The sequence below is a fragment of the Marmota monax genome, unplaced genomic scaffold (assembly GCF_021218885.2).
Source record: "Marmota monax isolate L192 unplaced genomic scaffold, Marmota_monax_Labrador192_F-V1.1 WCK01_AAM20220418_F8-fsc00013, whole genome shotgun sequence".
Taxonomy (NCBI): domain Eukaryota; kingdom Metazoa; phylum Chordata; class Mammalia; order Rodentia; family Sciuridae; genus Marmota; species Marmota monax.
This window is the reverse complement of record NW_026692202.1, coordinates 2463335-2477597: the sequence shown is the minus strand read 5'-3', so window position 1 is coordinate 2477597 and position 14263 is coordinate 2463335. Positions and strand designations below refer to the sequence as shown.

General features: G+C 46.6%; 1 protein-coding gene across 5 annotated transcripts in view; it reads right to left on the bottom strand.

Moving 5' to 3' along the window:
• Positions 1-14263, bottom strand: part of Scml4 (Scm polycomb group protein like 4) — a 103194-nt gene that overhangs the window by 30541 nt on the left and 58390 nt on the right. For all 5 annotated transcript variants that reach the window (XM_046430459.2, XM_046430455.2, XM_058575238.1 and 2 more), the window contains 3 exons: positions 11691-11820; positions 8700-8900; positions 4059-4253 (listed from right to left, as the gene is read on the bottom strand). In XM_046430459.2, coding sequence (XP_046286415.1) covers positions 4059-4253; positions 8700-8900; positions 11691-11820 — 526 coding nt within the window. The remainder of the gene's footprint in view (positions 1-4058; positions 4254-8699; positions 8901-11690; positions 11821-14263) is intronic.

Below are 14263 nucleotides of genomic sequence, written 5' to 3'. Positions count from 1 at the left end.
TCCTGCACTGGAATCGTGTCCTCCCAATATCTTCCCGGTTCCTTCCCATAGCATCCCACTTCCCTGGATGGCTCCTAAGTTGTCATAGCTTTGCATTTTCATATCAAGGGATTGCTGCCTTTTGACACATTCCAGTGACAAACCCTCTAAGTATGTGACACTGAGACACTCCGGCCTGGACTGAACATCTTGGGGCAGAATGGGAGCAGGCATTGTTCTGGTTCAAATGAGCTCAAGACCTTACAATCTTGTTTAGGAACAATATGGTCCTACGGATATCTATGGAGTCTAATATCAAAAGGCTCCCACCCCTTCCTGCAGAAGGCCCTTCCTGTCACAATGAAGACAAAGTGGGTATAAATGAATTCCTCCTCTAACGTAATAATAACTTGATATGTTAGACTGCAAGGGAACTGTGACAGGCAATTCTAACGAGGCAGTGTCTTATGCTAAAGGCCAACTCCTGAGTGGTGTCATCTGAGGGCTCATGGCACACTGGTAGGAAAGACATGGGCAAGGGGATTTCTCAGAGCCAACCAGGCCACTGCTCCCTGCCCTCTCCCTGAAGCTCCCTGAAGAGTAAAGACTCAGCACTTGATTCTGTAGCACCCAGGGCATGAGGAGCTATTGCCACAAGGGTATTTGATTTGGAGCTTCTTATGGTTTAGATGTGCTGTCCCCCAAAAGCTCACGTAGAAGATAATGCAAGAAGGTTTGAAGGAGAAATGACTGGGTTATAGCCTTAGCCTAATCAGTGAATTAATCACTGATGGGATTAACTGAAGTGGTAGGATATGACTGGAGGAGGTGAAAATTGGGATGTGGCTTTGGGTATATTTGTATCTGGTGAATGGACTCTCTTTTTCTGCTTTCTGATCACCATGATGTGAGCTGCTTCCCTCTGCCACACTATTCCGCCACAATGGTCAGCATTACCTCGAGCCCCAAGGAATGGAGTCGGCCTTATTGGACTAAGACCTCTGAAAGTGTGAGCCCTCAAATAAACTTTTCTTCACCTACAGTTGTTCTGGTCAGATCCTTAATCACAGCAGCGAAAAAGCTGACTAAAACAGAGTTGTTGTTAGTTTTTCAAAGGAGCCTTGGGTCAGGGGCCACTGGGGTCATTCCTCCAGGAATGACTAGAAAGGAAACCAAGTCTCAGCTGGACATGCCAGCTTTGAGGAAGGCTGTCACCCTCCTGGAATACCATGTCAAAATGTACCTATTTTAGTTTTAGTTTTGGTCGAGGCCACAAGACAACAGATACCACATAGAATAAAGTGTGAGGTCACCAGGCAGCCCTTGCAAAAAAAGAGGTGGTGGAGAGCCAGTTTTACACCAAGAGATGCCACCCACATCTAGCCTGGAAGCCATATCACAGCAGCTGAAAAACAATTGGCCAGAAAAAAAAAATTGTGGCGAGAACCATTCAGTCTATTCCCAATGGCTTCAGCGTGGCCATGTGAATAGTCTGTATTTTTCAGCCATAAGGGAACACACTGTGAGGGTCTGTTACTCCAATACCTTGGAGCTTGGGAGATACAATGGCTGATTGTTCAGTGCCCACAGGAGATCTAAGAGACTGCAGCTGGCTGGCAGAACAAAGGAGAGGTGCCCTTAGGAACCAGCCTGCACATCCAGATTTTTGGGGGGCAGAGTGTATGCTTCTCAAGGACCAGGGTGTAGGCCATGGGAAGAGAGATCTGAAGAGGGTTTGTCTTAGAATCCTTCCACAGGACAATCTGGAGGCACAGGGCACTTCAGCAGAAAGAAGCTGGAGGTGACCCCCAGAGGTCTTGGACTGTGGAAGGAATTGTAAGTGACCATCCTGAGTAGAGCTGCATTTGTACATGTCAAGGAAAGTGCAGGCAAGAGATGATAGGGTCACCAAAGAATCCATGTGAGACCCCACAGGATGAAGAATGCGCTTAAAACATTTGCCAGGGTCAGGGAACATGATGCCAGCTCACAGCAGATCCTGGCAAGCTCTCCTGCCTCTCGCCTCTCCCCTCCTTCCTCACACTACTGTGAAGGGCCCTGAAGTCAAGATGATGTAGGTACGGGAGGTGCCAGAAACACCCGCTGGGGATAGTTAGGGAAGCCAACCATGCCCTCTGTTAGTGCTGCAGGTGGCTGGCCTGAGGCAAACCTGAGCCAGGATTGTGCAGAACAGTACAGTATCTTTGAATGAAATTGAAAGTTCAAGCATCTCTCTGACCTGGGCACATTCATTCTTGACTAGAGAACATTTTGTAACACAAAAGGAGCCAGAAAGATCATAAGATTTGTCTTAAATTTCCATCCATAGACAGGGAGAAACTGATTCCACAGATAAATGTAGAGGATAGTAGAAGACTTGAATTATGTGGCTTTATGTCATGTCCCATGGGCCACTGTTTGATCAATGGAGCAGTGAGGCGTGGGTTTGAGAAATCACACCATTCTGCTATCTCGTTGCAAGATTCAGTAGAAAATAAATTTACTTGAGAATGTTTCCAAGTCAGCTAACGCTCATAAGAAAGGCCAGATTGATAAACCATCAAAACCCAAAGGAACATTCTATAAAGCACCTCCAGCCTCTCATTGAACATAGGGAACACGGGTGCAGAGAGACGAGAAGCCTTTTTCAAGCTCACACATGGAGACATGAAGGAAAACACAGACAAATACGTTATCTGCTTACATCAACCACGTTCAATTACTACCAATTGGAAACTTGTGAAAGTCAAGTTTCTTCCTGCTTCCATATCCCAGAGGGATAAAAGCAAAACCATAAGCAAGGTTCTTGATAGTCTCCAAGAAAATCTATGCTAAGGATCTAAATTGATCCTTCCCCTGCCATCCTCCTGGGCTTGAGGTATAGCCACTTTAAAAAAAAATTATTTGTAGATGGACACAATACCTTTATTTTATTTGTTTATTTGTATGTGGTGCTGGGAATCAAATCCAGAGCCTCATGCATGCTAGGCAACCGCTCTACCACTGAGCCACAACCTCAGCCCTAGCCACTCTTCTTTTTAAGTACCCTTTTGTTGAATGCTCTAAATCTGTCCATGCCTGTTTTTTTTTAATATTTATTTTTTAGTTTTAGGTGGACACATTATCCTTATTTTTTAAATTTTTATGTGGTGCTGAGGATCAAATCAGTGCCTCATGCATGCTAGGCGAGCAGTCTGCCACTGAGCCACAACCCCAGGCCTGTGACTATTTTTAATGTCATCTGTTCCTCAAAAACTTTTCTTAGTTGATGCATTTGTCTTATCTAAGACCGTTTCACACAGTGCCTGGAACAGAAGAGGATTCTGCTTACAGAATAACCCCATGACAGTTCCAGTTCTACTACCTGAGTGCTTTTCATAGATCAACAATGCTGCCTTCAGAAAAAGACAAAAGGCAAAAAAATTTCTGTCTTACCTTGGGATACACATTCAACTCTTTGCAAATCCATAATTCAGAGCTGCTAAGTGGGGAAGGGGCCCCTCCCATGGGCATCCAGCCCCTCTGACAGACAATACCACACTGTGGCAAGTGTGGCCCCTGTGGCCTTGTCTGTCCTGAGCTATTCTGTGGCTGCTGGTACTAAAGAAGCTCAACCCTTGGGTTACTTTTGCATCTTCTGATGGGCAAAATAAATACCAGCTCTCATTAAGACATTTTTTAAATACAGTCAAATTCCTACAGTAAGAGACACCTCGTAGCACTGTTTCTCCACACAGGCAGGCATCTGAGACTCACGGGCAGCACCACCTTCACCTGTTCTTAGCTCTGGATCCTTTGGGATCTCTTAATTCCATAGTCTCCCAGTCCTTCAACTACTCTATAATGATGAGCAGATACCCAGCGTCTAGATTATACTCAAGTGAGGAAAATCACTCCTTAGATGTGATGGAGTCTGAATTCTATCACCACAAGCCTCAAAGCCTGAATGTTAGTGCTTAATAGTTGAAGTGACCACTTCTTGCTGCTGCCTGGGGTGGGTACAGTCCAGGGACCCCTCAGTCTCAGCCAGCTCTGCCAGCTCCCAGTCACCTCTCCGGCCCACCTGAGGTATGGCCTACCTGACTCCATCCGCCCTTCCTCTCGCTCCTGGGCCTTCTCAGAGGCACTGGGGGTCCCAGGGAAGGGCTGGTGGCTGAAGAGGTCGTCACACAGGAGGCTGCGGCACAGCTTGGCCAGGAAGCGCAGGACATAGCCCACGCTGTTCACCACAGGCAGACTCCGCAGGTGCTGCTTCCCATCAAAGGAAGCCGAGACTGGAAAAGCACAGAGACAGTGACTCAGAGCTGGACACAGGATAAAACTGCCCATGAGCCAGCCCTGAGAAGGGCCGTGTGGGTTCAGTTTGAAGTCAGTCATGTTTGGATTTCACCTGTTGTCTCGCTATGTTTCTGTTCCTGGGTCTCATCCAGGATGACATATTGCATTTAGCTGTCAAGTTCCCTGGTCTCCTGGGTCCTGACAGTTTCTCAGCTTTTCCTTGTTGATCTTGACAGCTTTGAAAAGTTCTGGGCAGGTATTGTGTGAAAGGCCCCTCAGTTTGGTTTTGCCTGATGTTTTTCTCATGGTTAGATGAGGTTATGGGTTTGGGGAAAGGAAGACCACAGAGATGGAGTGCCCTTCAGACCTCAGATCAGGGGGGACCCGATCTCCTCACCTGACCAAGACAGCATGCCCCACATTCCTCTGCTGTGTTCTCCATATCCTGTTCCTGGGGAGCAAGTCACTCAGCCTGTCCACACTCAAGGAGGGCAGGGGAATTCTACATGTCGTCTGAAATTCTTCTGTGGGGAAGAGTTGTCCCCTGTTTAGTGATTTATTCAGTCATGTCTTAATCTCAGCACAGTCTTATGTTACACCGTGGGTTGTCCAAAACTACCTTATTTATTTTGTTGCTCAAATTGCCCTGACTTTTATCTTTGGGAGCTCTCACAGGTCAACTCCTGTGACATGCCCTCTCTTTTATTTAGCACCACTTTGGTTTTGAGCGTTTCCATATGCTCCAAGTGAATCTTGTATTTTCCTTGCACCGGCTATTCCTTCAACAGTCCTGACTCCTTTCATTGAAGAATGATATTTAGAAATTTATATTGGGGCATCTGGTGTGCCCATTGCTACTGAGGTGTCAGTGATTCTAAGCCCTCTGAGTGGACAAAGATAAGAATGTATGTATGTATGCTAGCCTGCTATAATTACTCACTATCTACAGGTCTACCTAGGTATCTATATCTGTATCTGTCTCTATGTCCATATCTATAGAAGGAGATAGATGCAGATACACTGATACATCCAAATAAACACGAGTTCACATTGAGGTGTTCAATTCTAATCCTGAACCAGAGTTCAGGGGCTACTTCTGGAGAAGCATTTGGGGAGAGTCTTTATAAAAGGAAAATAATCTCTCTGTAGTAAAAAGAAACTCAATTTCTAAACAGTTGCTAGAATGCAGAAGCAATATCTGTTTCCTCAAGCCCTGAGCATGCACCTTCCTGAATCTCTCTCACAGTCCTTTCTCACCCCAGGATTACACTATTGTAATAATAAATCAAAAGAATCCATTTCTTTCATGTAGCCCTTTCCAGTTTGACAAGACCTTTGGTATTTACCACCTCACATAGGCCCTGTGACCATTCTCCCGAGGACAGTGGACCCAGGCTGCAGATGAGGAAGAAAGTAGGCCAGAGTGACTTCCCAGCTCACCTGGCCTCTGTGTGACCTTGCCTTTCATTTTAATACTCCAGGTGGCTCTAATTGCCAGGTCCAGGCAAAGGGCTGCTATGATGCTTATGAAGGGCATTGTTGTCCCAGCTGTTCTAGAAATTCCCTCTTAGTGTGAGACAGCCTCTTGCCTCTGATAGCTTGAAAGCCTGGGTGATACGGAATGGAACCCACAGCAGGAGGTTCCAAGGAGCTTAGTCCTGTCCCATCAATCCATGTGCATGTATTCTCGGAAGTGCTTGGGAAATCCCCAAAGTGGGGAATCCCACTTCTCATAGGAGGGCATGGAATTCCTGGGATCATAAAATTGACTCCTCTGAGACAGCATGGCTAAGACAGAACATCCCAAAAGGTGTTCCAGGAGTGGGTTACAGGGCTCTGTGATGCTGTCCCCTTAACCCCTGGGTGTGGTCCAAGGTCCCTGCAGCCTCCTGTAGCCACAAGCTCTTTGTTTCCTTTGCCCGTTGTGCCAGCCCCCATGTGATCCTTTGCCGTGATGTAGGGACATTTAGAGAGCAGTGTCACACAGAGCGGCTTCTAAGTGGAGTGTAGGAGTCCTGGAGTCACTTCCCTCCCTAAGCCACCTTGGTGCTGTCACGGAGCCTTGCCAAGCCTCCATCTTTATGTATAACACAAAAAAACCACCTCGTGCTTAGTGACCCGAAGGTGGCAGTGTGAGGAGTCGGCTCTGTGCTGTGGCCTTCTCCAAGACTCCAGGAGAAAGTGCTCGGCCTGGTCTGCCTGGGAATTCCCTCAGCCAAGGAATCTTGGTGAGGTCCTGTCCACTCTGGCATTGCTCCTCCCCAGTGCCAAGGCCCTGAGGCCACAGAGAGGCCTGAGCAGGAAAGCAGGGCACAGGGTCAGCTCTGCAGTTTAGGCACAGGGACCACAAAGCACTTAGACAGGAGGCACTCAGGAGGTGGACTCAGTGTGAGGAGGAGCCTGCTCCTAGCCCAGGTCTGTGCCTTAGCCATGCAATGCAGCAAGGAAAAGGACAGGCCTTCAACCTCAAGGGCAGCCCAGGACCCAGAACCCGGCTCCCGACAGAAGTCAGGATAGGAATGGCCAAGGGCTCTCAGAGAACCTGACAGCTCTCCTGCCCCCTCCATGCTGTGCTTCTTCTCCTCTCTGCTAAAGGGTCTTGAAATTACCATGGGTCAGGGGGTGGGTGTGGCTCAGTGGTAGAGCCTAACATGTGTGAGGCCCTGAGTCCAATCCCCAGAGCCCTCCCTACAAGAAAGGAAGGAAGGAAGGAAGGAAGGAAGGAAGGAAGGAAGGAAGGAAGGAAGGAAGGAAGGAGGGAAGGAGGGAGGGAGAGACAGAGAGAGGGAAGGAAGGAAGGAAGGAGGGAGGGAGGGAAGGAAAGAAGGAAGGAGGGAGGGAGGGAGGGAGGGAGGGAGGGAAGGAAGGAAGGAAGGAAGGAAGGAAGGAAGGGAAGGAGGGAGGGAGAGACAGAGAGAGGGAAGGAAAGAAGGAAGGAGGGAGGGAGGGAAGGAGGGAGGGGAGGGAGGGAGGGAAGGAAGGAAGGGAGGAAGGAAGGAGGAAGGAAGGAGGGAGGGAGGGAGAGTCAGAGAGAGGGAAGGAAGGAAGAAGGGAGGGAGGGAGGGAGGGAAGGAACGAAGGAACGAAGGAACGAAAGGGTTAAAAATCACTCTGGGGCAGTCACAATCTTGACAAAATCAATCACCAGCAAGTGAGACCCAGCTTCCCGCTGAGAGGGAACTCCAAAAGGTCAGCCTGCTCCATGGAGTCAGGGAAGCAGAGCTGGACAACCTGCCCACCCCCAGCCATGGCGGCTGGAGATAAAGGAAGTACGCAACTTGGGTTACTCTGACTGCAGCCTCCCCTAGCTAGTCAGCCAGGTTCCCTGAACGGCCCTACTGCCAGAAAATCAGAGAATCCCTGACGCTTTGGAAGGACATCTCCCTAGTGCTGAGCCAAAGGAGACACCAGGCTGTCCCCTTGGTGACAAGACCCCTTGTAAGGGCTTGGTGCTCCAGGGACTAAGGGCAGGCAGGAGCAACCACTGTGTAGAGCCTGGGGTAGACCAGAAGGAGCCTTTGCAGAAAAACATTTGAAGGGGACAAGAGCTCTCCATCTTGCCCCTCTCACGCGGTGGGAGCAACAGGGCTCCCTCTGGAAGCTGCTGCTATGTGGGCTGTAGCTGGAGGAGGGCTGTGACAGCCAGCAAAGGGATTTCTCTGACATTGAGAGATCTTTTTTTTTTTTAATGAATTGGGGTTGAAAACATGAACCTTTCATGGTGGTGGGTGCTGAGAGTAAGGAAGGGAGTGAGGAAGACTAGAGTGACAAGGGCTGATGCTTTAGACAGGTGCCAGAAAAGGACTCTTTGATAAGGAAGGCATCTGAGTAGGAACCTAGAGAACATCCAAGAACAAGTCACATGGACATGTGGGGAAGAACATTCCAGAAAGAGAAAAATGGTGCAAAGGCCCCGAGGCAGAAGCACAGTTGAAGGATGCAGGTAGAACAGCAGGGAGTCACCATGGCCAGCACAGACTAGGGGATGAGAGAAGTGACCTGGAGATGGAGGAGATAGCCAGGATATAAGCCCGTGGGCCCCTGTTAGGACTTGGCATTTTACTTGAAATGACATGGGAGTCATTGGAGGGATTAGGGTACAGGAAGGGACATAATCTAACTTAGATTTTTTTTTTTTAAGAATCACAGTGGTTGCTATGGGTGATGAAAGGAGATTGGATCCCAGATGTATTTTGGAGGTAGAGCAATCGGACTTGCTGAAGGGTTGGAAGTAGGGATTGGGAGACAGAAGAGTCTAGAAAGGATTCAGATGTCCATTCTTCTTGTCTCTTTCTGGAAACAACTTCTTGAGCCCTGACAGAAGCCTGGTCCTTGGAGCCCAGCAGGAGGAGTTCAGGCCCTGCCACACCACCTGAGGATGGCTGCTTTCTCATCATTGAGACCCCCACAGCCCTCCTCGCACGACCTACCCCAGGGCTCACCTGATACCAGCTCTCCACCGTAGCCCTGCTTGACCAGGGAGAAGACCAGTTTCTGCTGGTGGGCGCAGTCGATGCACGCCTGGATGGCCTGCTGCAGGACCGCGGATGGCTTCTCGGGGCCGAAGCGCTCAGGAAGTTGCTGCACCTTCCTCCTCTCCAGGTAGGGCCCTGCATTGGCTTGCTTGTTGATGTAGAGGCAGACTGGGAACAGAGACCACAGTGCCCTTGCATCAGATGTGCAGCAGGTCAGCTGGCTGCTCCCTATGCCGGGGGGACTCTACAGACCTGTGCCTTTGGCCTTGACCTTGGGAAAACTGAAAATCTCAGAAGCAGCACAGATTCTTCCCAACTTAAAAAGCAAAAGAGGAAAAAAAAATCGCCAGACACCCCACCTTCCAGGGCTTGCTCTCAAAGGAATCTCCTGTCAAGAAGCACATGTACAGGGGGATCCCTTCTGAGGCACTCAGGTCACTGATAAGGTGACCCAGGAGGACCGTGAGTATAAATGTATTTCCTCTCTGGGCAAGCACACATACAAAATATTCCTCATCCAAGGAAGCTGTCAGTCTAAACATAAAGTTGGCCATTTCTTTGTGAACTCTCCATGAATAAAAAACTAACATGATGCCAATTACTCCAGAGACTACATATTCAATGAAGTTCTAAAGAGAGTGCTATTCATAATCTCAAACAAATGTTTGACAACCCATTTAGGGGAGCTCAATCAATGATTCCCCAAAGGTAATAAGATATCAGTACAAAAATTTTGAAAATATATCTCAAATTGTGTTTATCTATGTAGAGGTTATTTACATTCTTAACTCTATTAATGTATTGTATACATTTTTTACAGGAAAGTATCAAATTTATGTAATATAAAGCTATAGAAAATGTTAGAATGTCTACAATACTGATTTTCCATATACAATAGATTTCAGTAAATTACAGGGGAATCTTTATGAATTTCGAAGTTTAAAAGAAAAGGCAATGTCTCCTAAATCCTTCTTAAGGAGAAAACGTTCCTACAGAGAAGACCACCCACAGAGCTGATTATCATCAATATAAGTGACTTAGGCAGTTGGTTGAGGGACTCCCACTTAGTTTACACAAGTTCCACTTAATTCTGTTCTAGGACAATGACATAAACTCCTACCCCCAAACATCTATTTTACCTATAATTTGACAATAGTTTCCTCATGGGTCAGCCTATTTCCTGTCCCCTACTACCAGAACATTTGTTTTCAGATTTTAAAATAACAGTTACGCTGTTATCACCTTGCTTAGAAAAACCCAAAGTTTCTCACTGTCCTTGAAATCAAGCCACATTCTGCAAGCAAAGAGTTCTCTAGCCCACTCCTGGAGAGAAACAAACCCAAATAAGGTGGAAAAATTTGTTCTCTCCCTTTCAGTGACATAGTAAAGGCTGGTCTCACAGGTATTTATTTATATTCTAAAACATATCTAAAAAATAGAAGTTTACCAGGATGAGATAAAAATGTATGTTAAGAGCAGGTGTAGAATTTTCTTCCATACTTAACACCCCCAGTTTAAGTGTCTGCCCTTCCCATCATGACACACCCCACCCTCCCAGGATATAAGCATCTTACCTGAGTGGCCACTGTGCAAGGGAGTGTTGAAGAGGGACTTTTTGCATGCGTGCGTGGTGCTGGGGATTGAACCCAAGGCCTTGTGTGTGAGAGGCAAGCACTCTACCAGCTGAGCTATATCCCCAGCCTGAAGAGGAACTTAAGATCTCCTTAAGAGGAGACCAAATGTACTTTGGAAAGGTTAAGCAGTAACTGGAAAGATGGAGAAAGCTTGCTTTTATTGAGCACCTCTTATGTTCTCAAGACAAGCCTGAGAGTTGGGTATTATCAGTTCTGCTCAACCAAGGAAGAAACTAGGCTGAAAGTACTGAGAAGACAGCTTGAAGCCTGAAGTCCATGGTGTGACGGGGATTTGGACTCAAGTCCTTCTGAAGACAAGGGCTCTTTCACGCTCTGGGGCCATCTCCTTTCTACTCCTCCCAGATGGTAAAGAAAGTCAAATTTAACAAGGGGTCTTTGTGCCAGGCACTGAGCAACGTGACCCAGCCCAGGCCTTCACAGAGCCCATGGTCCTGGAGGGAGGTGGACCTCTTTACACAGGAGCTGGGGTGAGGCCAGGAGTCTGTGAGGGACAACAGGGAGGAGCTAGCCCAGGTCACCAGCAGAGCTGGTGGCAGGAAAGGCAAGGAGGGTTTCTAGAGGAAGGTGTGCCTGAGCCGAGGCAGGAAGGAGGACCCACCTGAAGAGAAGCTCATTCCAGATGGAGGAGGATGTGCTGAGACCCTATGGCCAGCCCTGGCGACTGACTGAAGGGCAGTAGGCAGGACCCCAGGGGGTGGAGCCAGTAAGGCCTCTTCAGCTATATTAACAGGTTTGGTCTTTACCCAAGAGCCATAGGAGGGGACTGAGGGACTTAAGTGGGATGGGAGCAGCCAGTGGGACTGTGATGGGGATCACTCTGTGTGTGTGTGTGTGTGTGTGTGTGCGCACGGGCAGATGGGCACATCAGATTACTGTCACTATTAGAATGAAACTGTTGTGGGTGTTCTTTTGGAGAGACTAGGATGCACACAACCTGCCCGCACTATGTGGGGCTAAAGGAGATTATTCTTAGGGGATCTGAAGTGCAAACACACATGGAAACATTCTTGAGGTCAGCAGGCTCCCATTGGTACACCAGAAACTTGGCTCTGAAATGAAGCACCTCGCCACACTTTCTTGTCCCACCCCCAAGCAACCAGTTGATCTCAAATTGCATAGAAAACCAAGATTCAAATGATCTAAACTGCAAGGCAAGTAAACTCATATTTTCAGAGAATCCGGTTGCCCTATCTGTCCATCTGTCTCAGTGACACCATTTTAGTACAAAAAGGAACTGTTAGATGGTGGGCCACGCCGTTACCTACAGACCATCACAGCCTTGGAGTCCATCCTGCTGACCTACCTGTGAGAGCCTGTGGGGCTGCCAAGCTGGGTATGGTGGCTGCGTCCTGAGGGATCGAGCTGAGGTCGGGCTCTGGAGTACTCCTCGGAGGTGAGAGGGCTAAAGGAGTCATGAGCACCCGAGACTTGAGCTGCAAGAGAGAGCCCAAGTGGTCAGTGGAAAACTAGAAATGTTCTCCGTGCCCTTCCAGAATATTTCCTGGAGATCAGTTAACTGCTGTTCTCTATCATGCATCTTAACTTTCCTATTGTGCTGCTTGGAGGGATGAGGTTCAGATTCAAGTTCATCATCAAGATTCATATTGGGGGTTTACACTCAGAGGTCAGCTCTGCACCACACCCTTATAGTGGAGCCACCCAGGAAATGATAGTGCCAAGCAGTAGGTATAGAAGTGTCACTGGTTGTGGGGCTGGGGTTGTAGCTCAGTGATAGAGTGCTTGCCAAGCACGTGTGAGGGGAACTGGGTTCGATCCTCAGCACCACATAAAAATAAATAAATAAAATATAGGTATTGTGTTCATCTACAATAACAACAACAAAAGTGTCACTAATAAGCCCTATGAATGCAGGACACAGGATGGGAGGGACAGTCCCCCGCCTGTGTCCCTGTGCTCTCTAGAATCCTGTAGACAGGGTTTTGCCCACATCCAGGAGACTGACCCTGAAGCACTCCTCACTCTCTGCTGAACTCTCTACTTGCAAAGATCACTGGATCCTTCTGGAAAAGAAAGCAAGCAGGAGCCATCCCTCCATGGATTGACACTGCTCTGTGCTTATTTCCTGCAGCAGACTCTCGGCAGCTGGCCTGGATGTGGATAGGAGTGCTTTTCCTGGTACTGAGCAGCAGCCACCTTGAAGATCTCATTTGAAACCACAAATGAAGAGCTAAAATCTGCTCTTAAGGAATTTGGTGGAGATGATATTGATAAGATCAATATCAACAAATCACTCTCTGTACCAAGCTTGGGACAGAGACAAGCTTTTAATTTTAGCTCTCTACCCCCAAATAGCGAAGCCATTAGTTACTAACCTTCTTCACCACTGACCTGTCTGCACCTCATTCCAGGGGAAGAAGGTCAGTTTCTGGAAGTGGGACCCAGGTGTCAGGAGTTTCAAAAGGTACTCAGATTCTATTACATAGTTAAGTTGAAGGCTGTCCCTCAATCCCTGAGCTTTTCAACTTTTGCCAAGAAACCTCCTGATGAGTTTCCTTAGAGGGCAGACTTTGACTCAGGAGTTTGGGGTCAGACCTGAGATTCTGCATCCTAATGAGATCATAGGTGGTACTGACTTTGGACCACACTTTGAGTAGCAAGGTTGTCTATTCGGTTGTTAACATATGAACAGTCCCCATCCATAGCCTGTACTTTTAGGATAAAATAATATTATTAGTGGTTGGTAAAAAGTATTGACTGCTAGTTACCCAGTCATTCTACATTTATTCAACAAACATGCATCTTGGGCCTGTTTTATGCAAGACACTCTTCTAATTGCTGGGGATACAACAGAGAAAAAAGCAAATGAAATAAAATTGTATCTTTACCCTTATAGAATTTACATTCTATTGTGGGAGACAGACAACAAATGGAATACTTAAATACATATATTGACTATTATATGGTGATAAGAACTGATGGGAAAATAAACAGGGAAAGGGCATGGGAAGGGCAATTGAGAAGTTGTATTTTGGGGTGAAATTTTAAAATGAGGTGGTTCCTGATTGGAATAAGATTAGGAAATAATGGGAGAGAGGCACTGGGATCAGAAGTAATCAACTCATTCAAGGAATTTTGTCATAAAGGGGAGAAGAGACTAGACATAAAAAGAGGGAAAAGGATATTGATTTTTTTCTTGAGGTAATGAACTTATCCTAAAACTCACTGTGTGGGATTGGGGGGTGGCTCAGCGGTAGAATGCATGCTTCACTTGTGTAAGACCCTGACTTCAATCATCAGCACCAAAATAAATACATAAATAAAAAGCAAAGGCACTGTGAAGATGGTTGCTCATATTTCTGAGTATTTTAAACAAATAACTCCTGCTTTATACACTTTAAATGTGTAAATTGTATAATATGTGAAAGAAACTGTCAAAAATCAATCAATTTCTGCAAATAAGTAATAAATCATTAGAAAACAATGACAAAACTTCCATTCACAAAATCAAAAACTGTACAATGTCTGGAAATCTCATAAATATTGTGTAAAAACCTTCATTGATAAAATTATAATAATGAAGTAATAAATATCTTGATAAATAGAGAAATTAAAAAACAAAGAGGGAATAGTATAGTAGGATTAAAACATTTTTGCCCCCTGGGGCTGGTGTTGTGGCTCAGAGGAAGAGCTCTCACCTAGCATGCGTGAGGCACTGGGTTCTCAGCACCACATAAAAATAAAATAAAAGTATTGTGTTCACCTACAACTAAAAAATAAATGTTTTTAAAAAAAGGATTTTTGCCCCTTAGGTACAAAAAAGATTTTGCACCCGTTAAGATAGCTACTAGTAAACAAACAAACAAAACCCCCATGAAATAGCAAATATTGGTGAGGTGGTAGAGAAACTGGAACTCC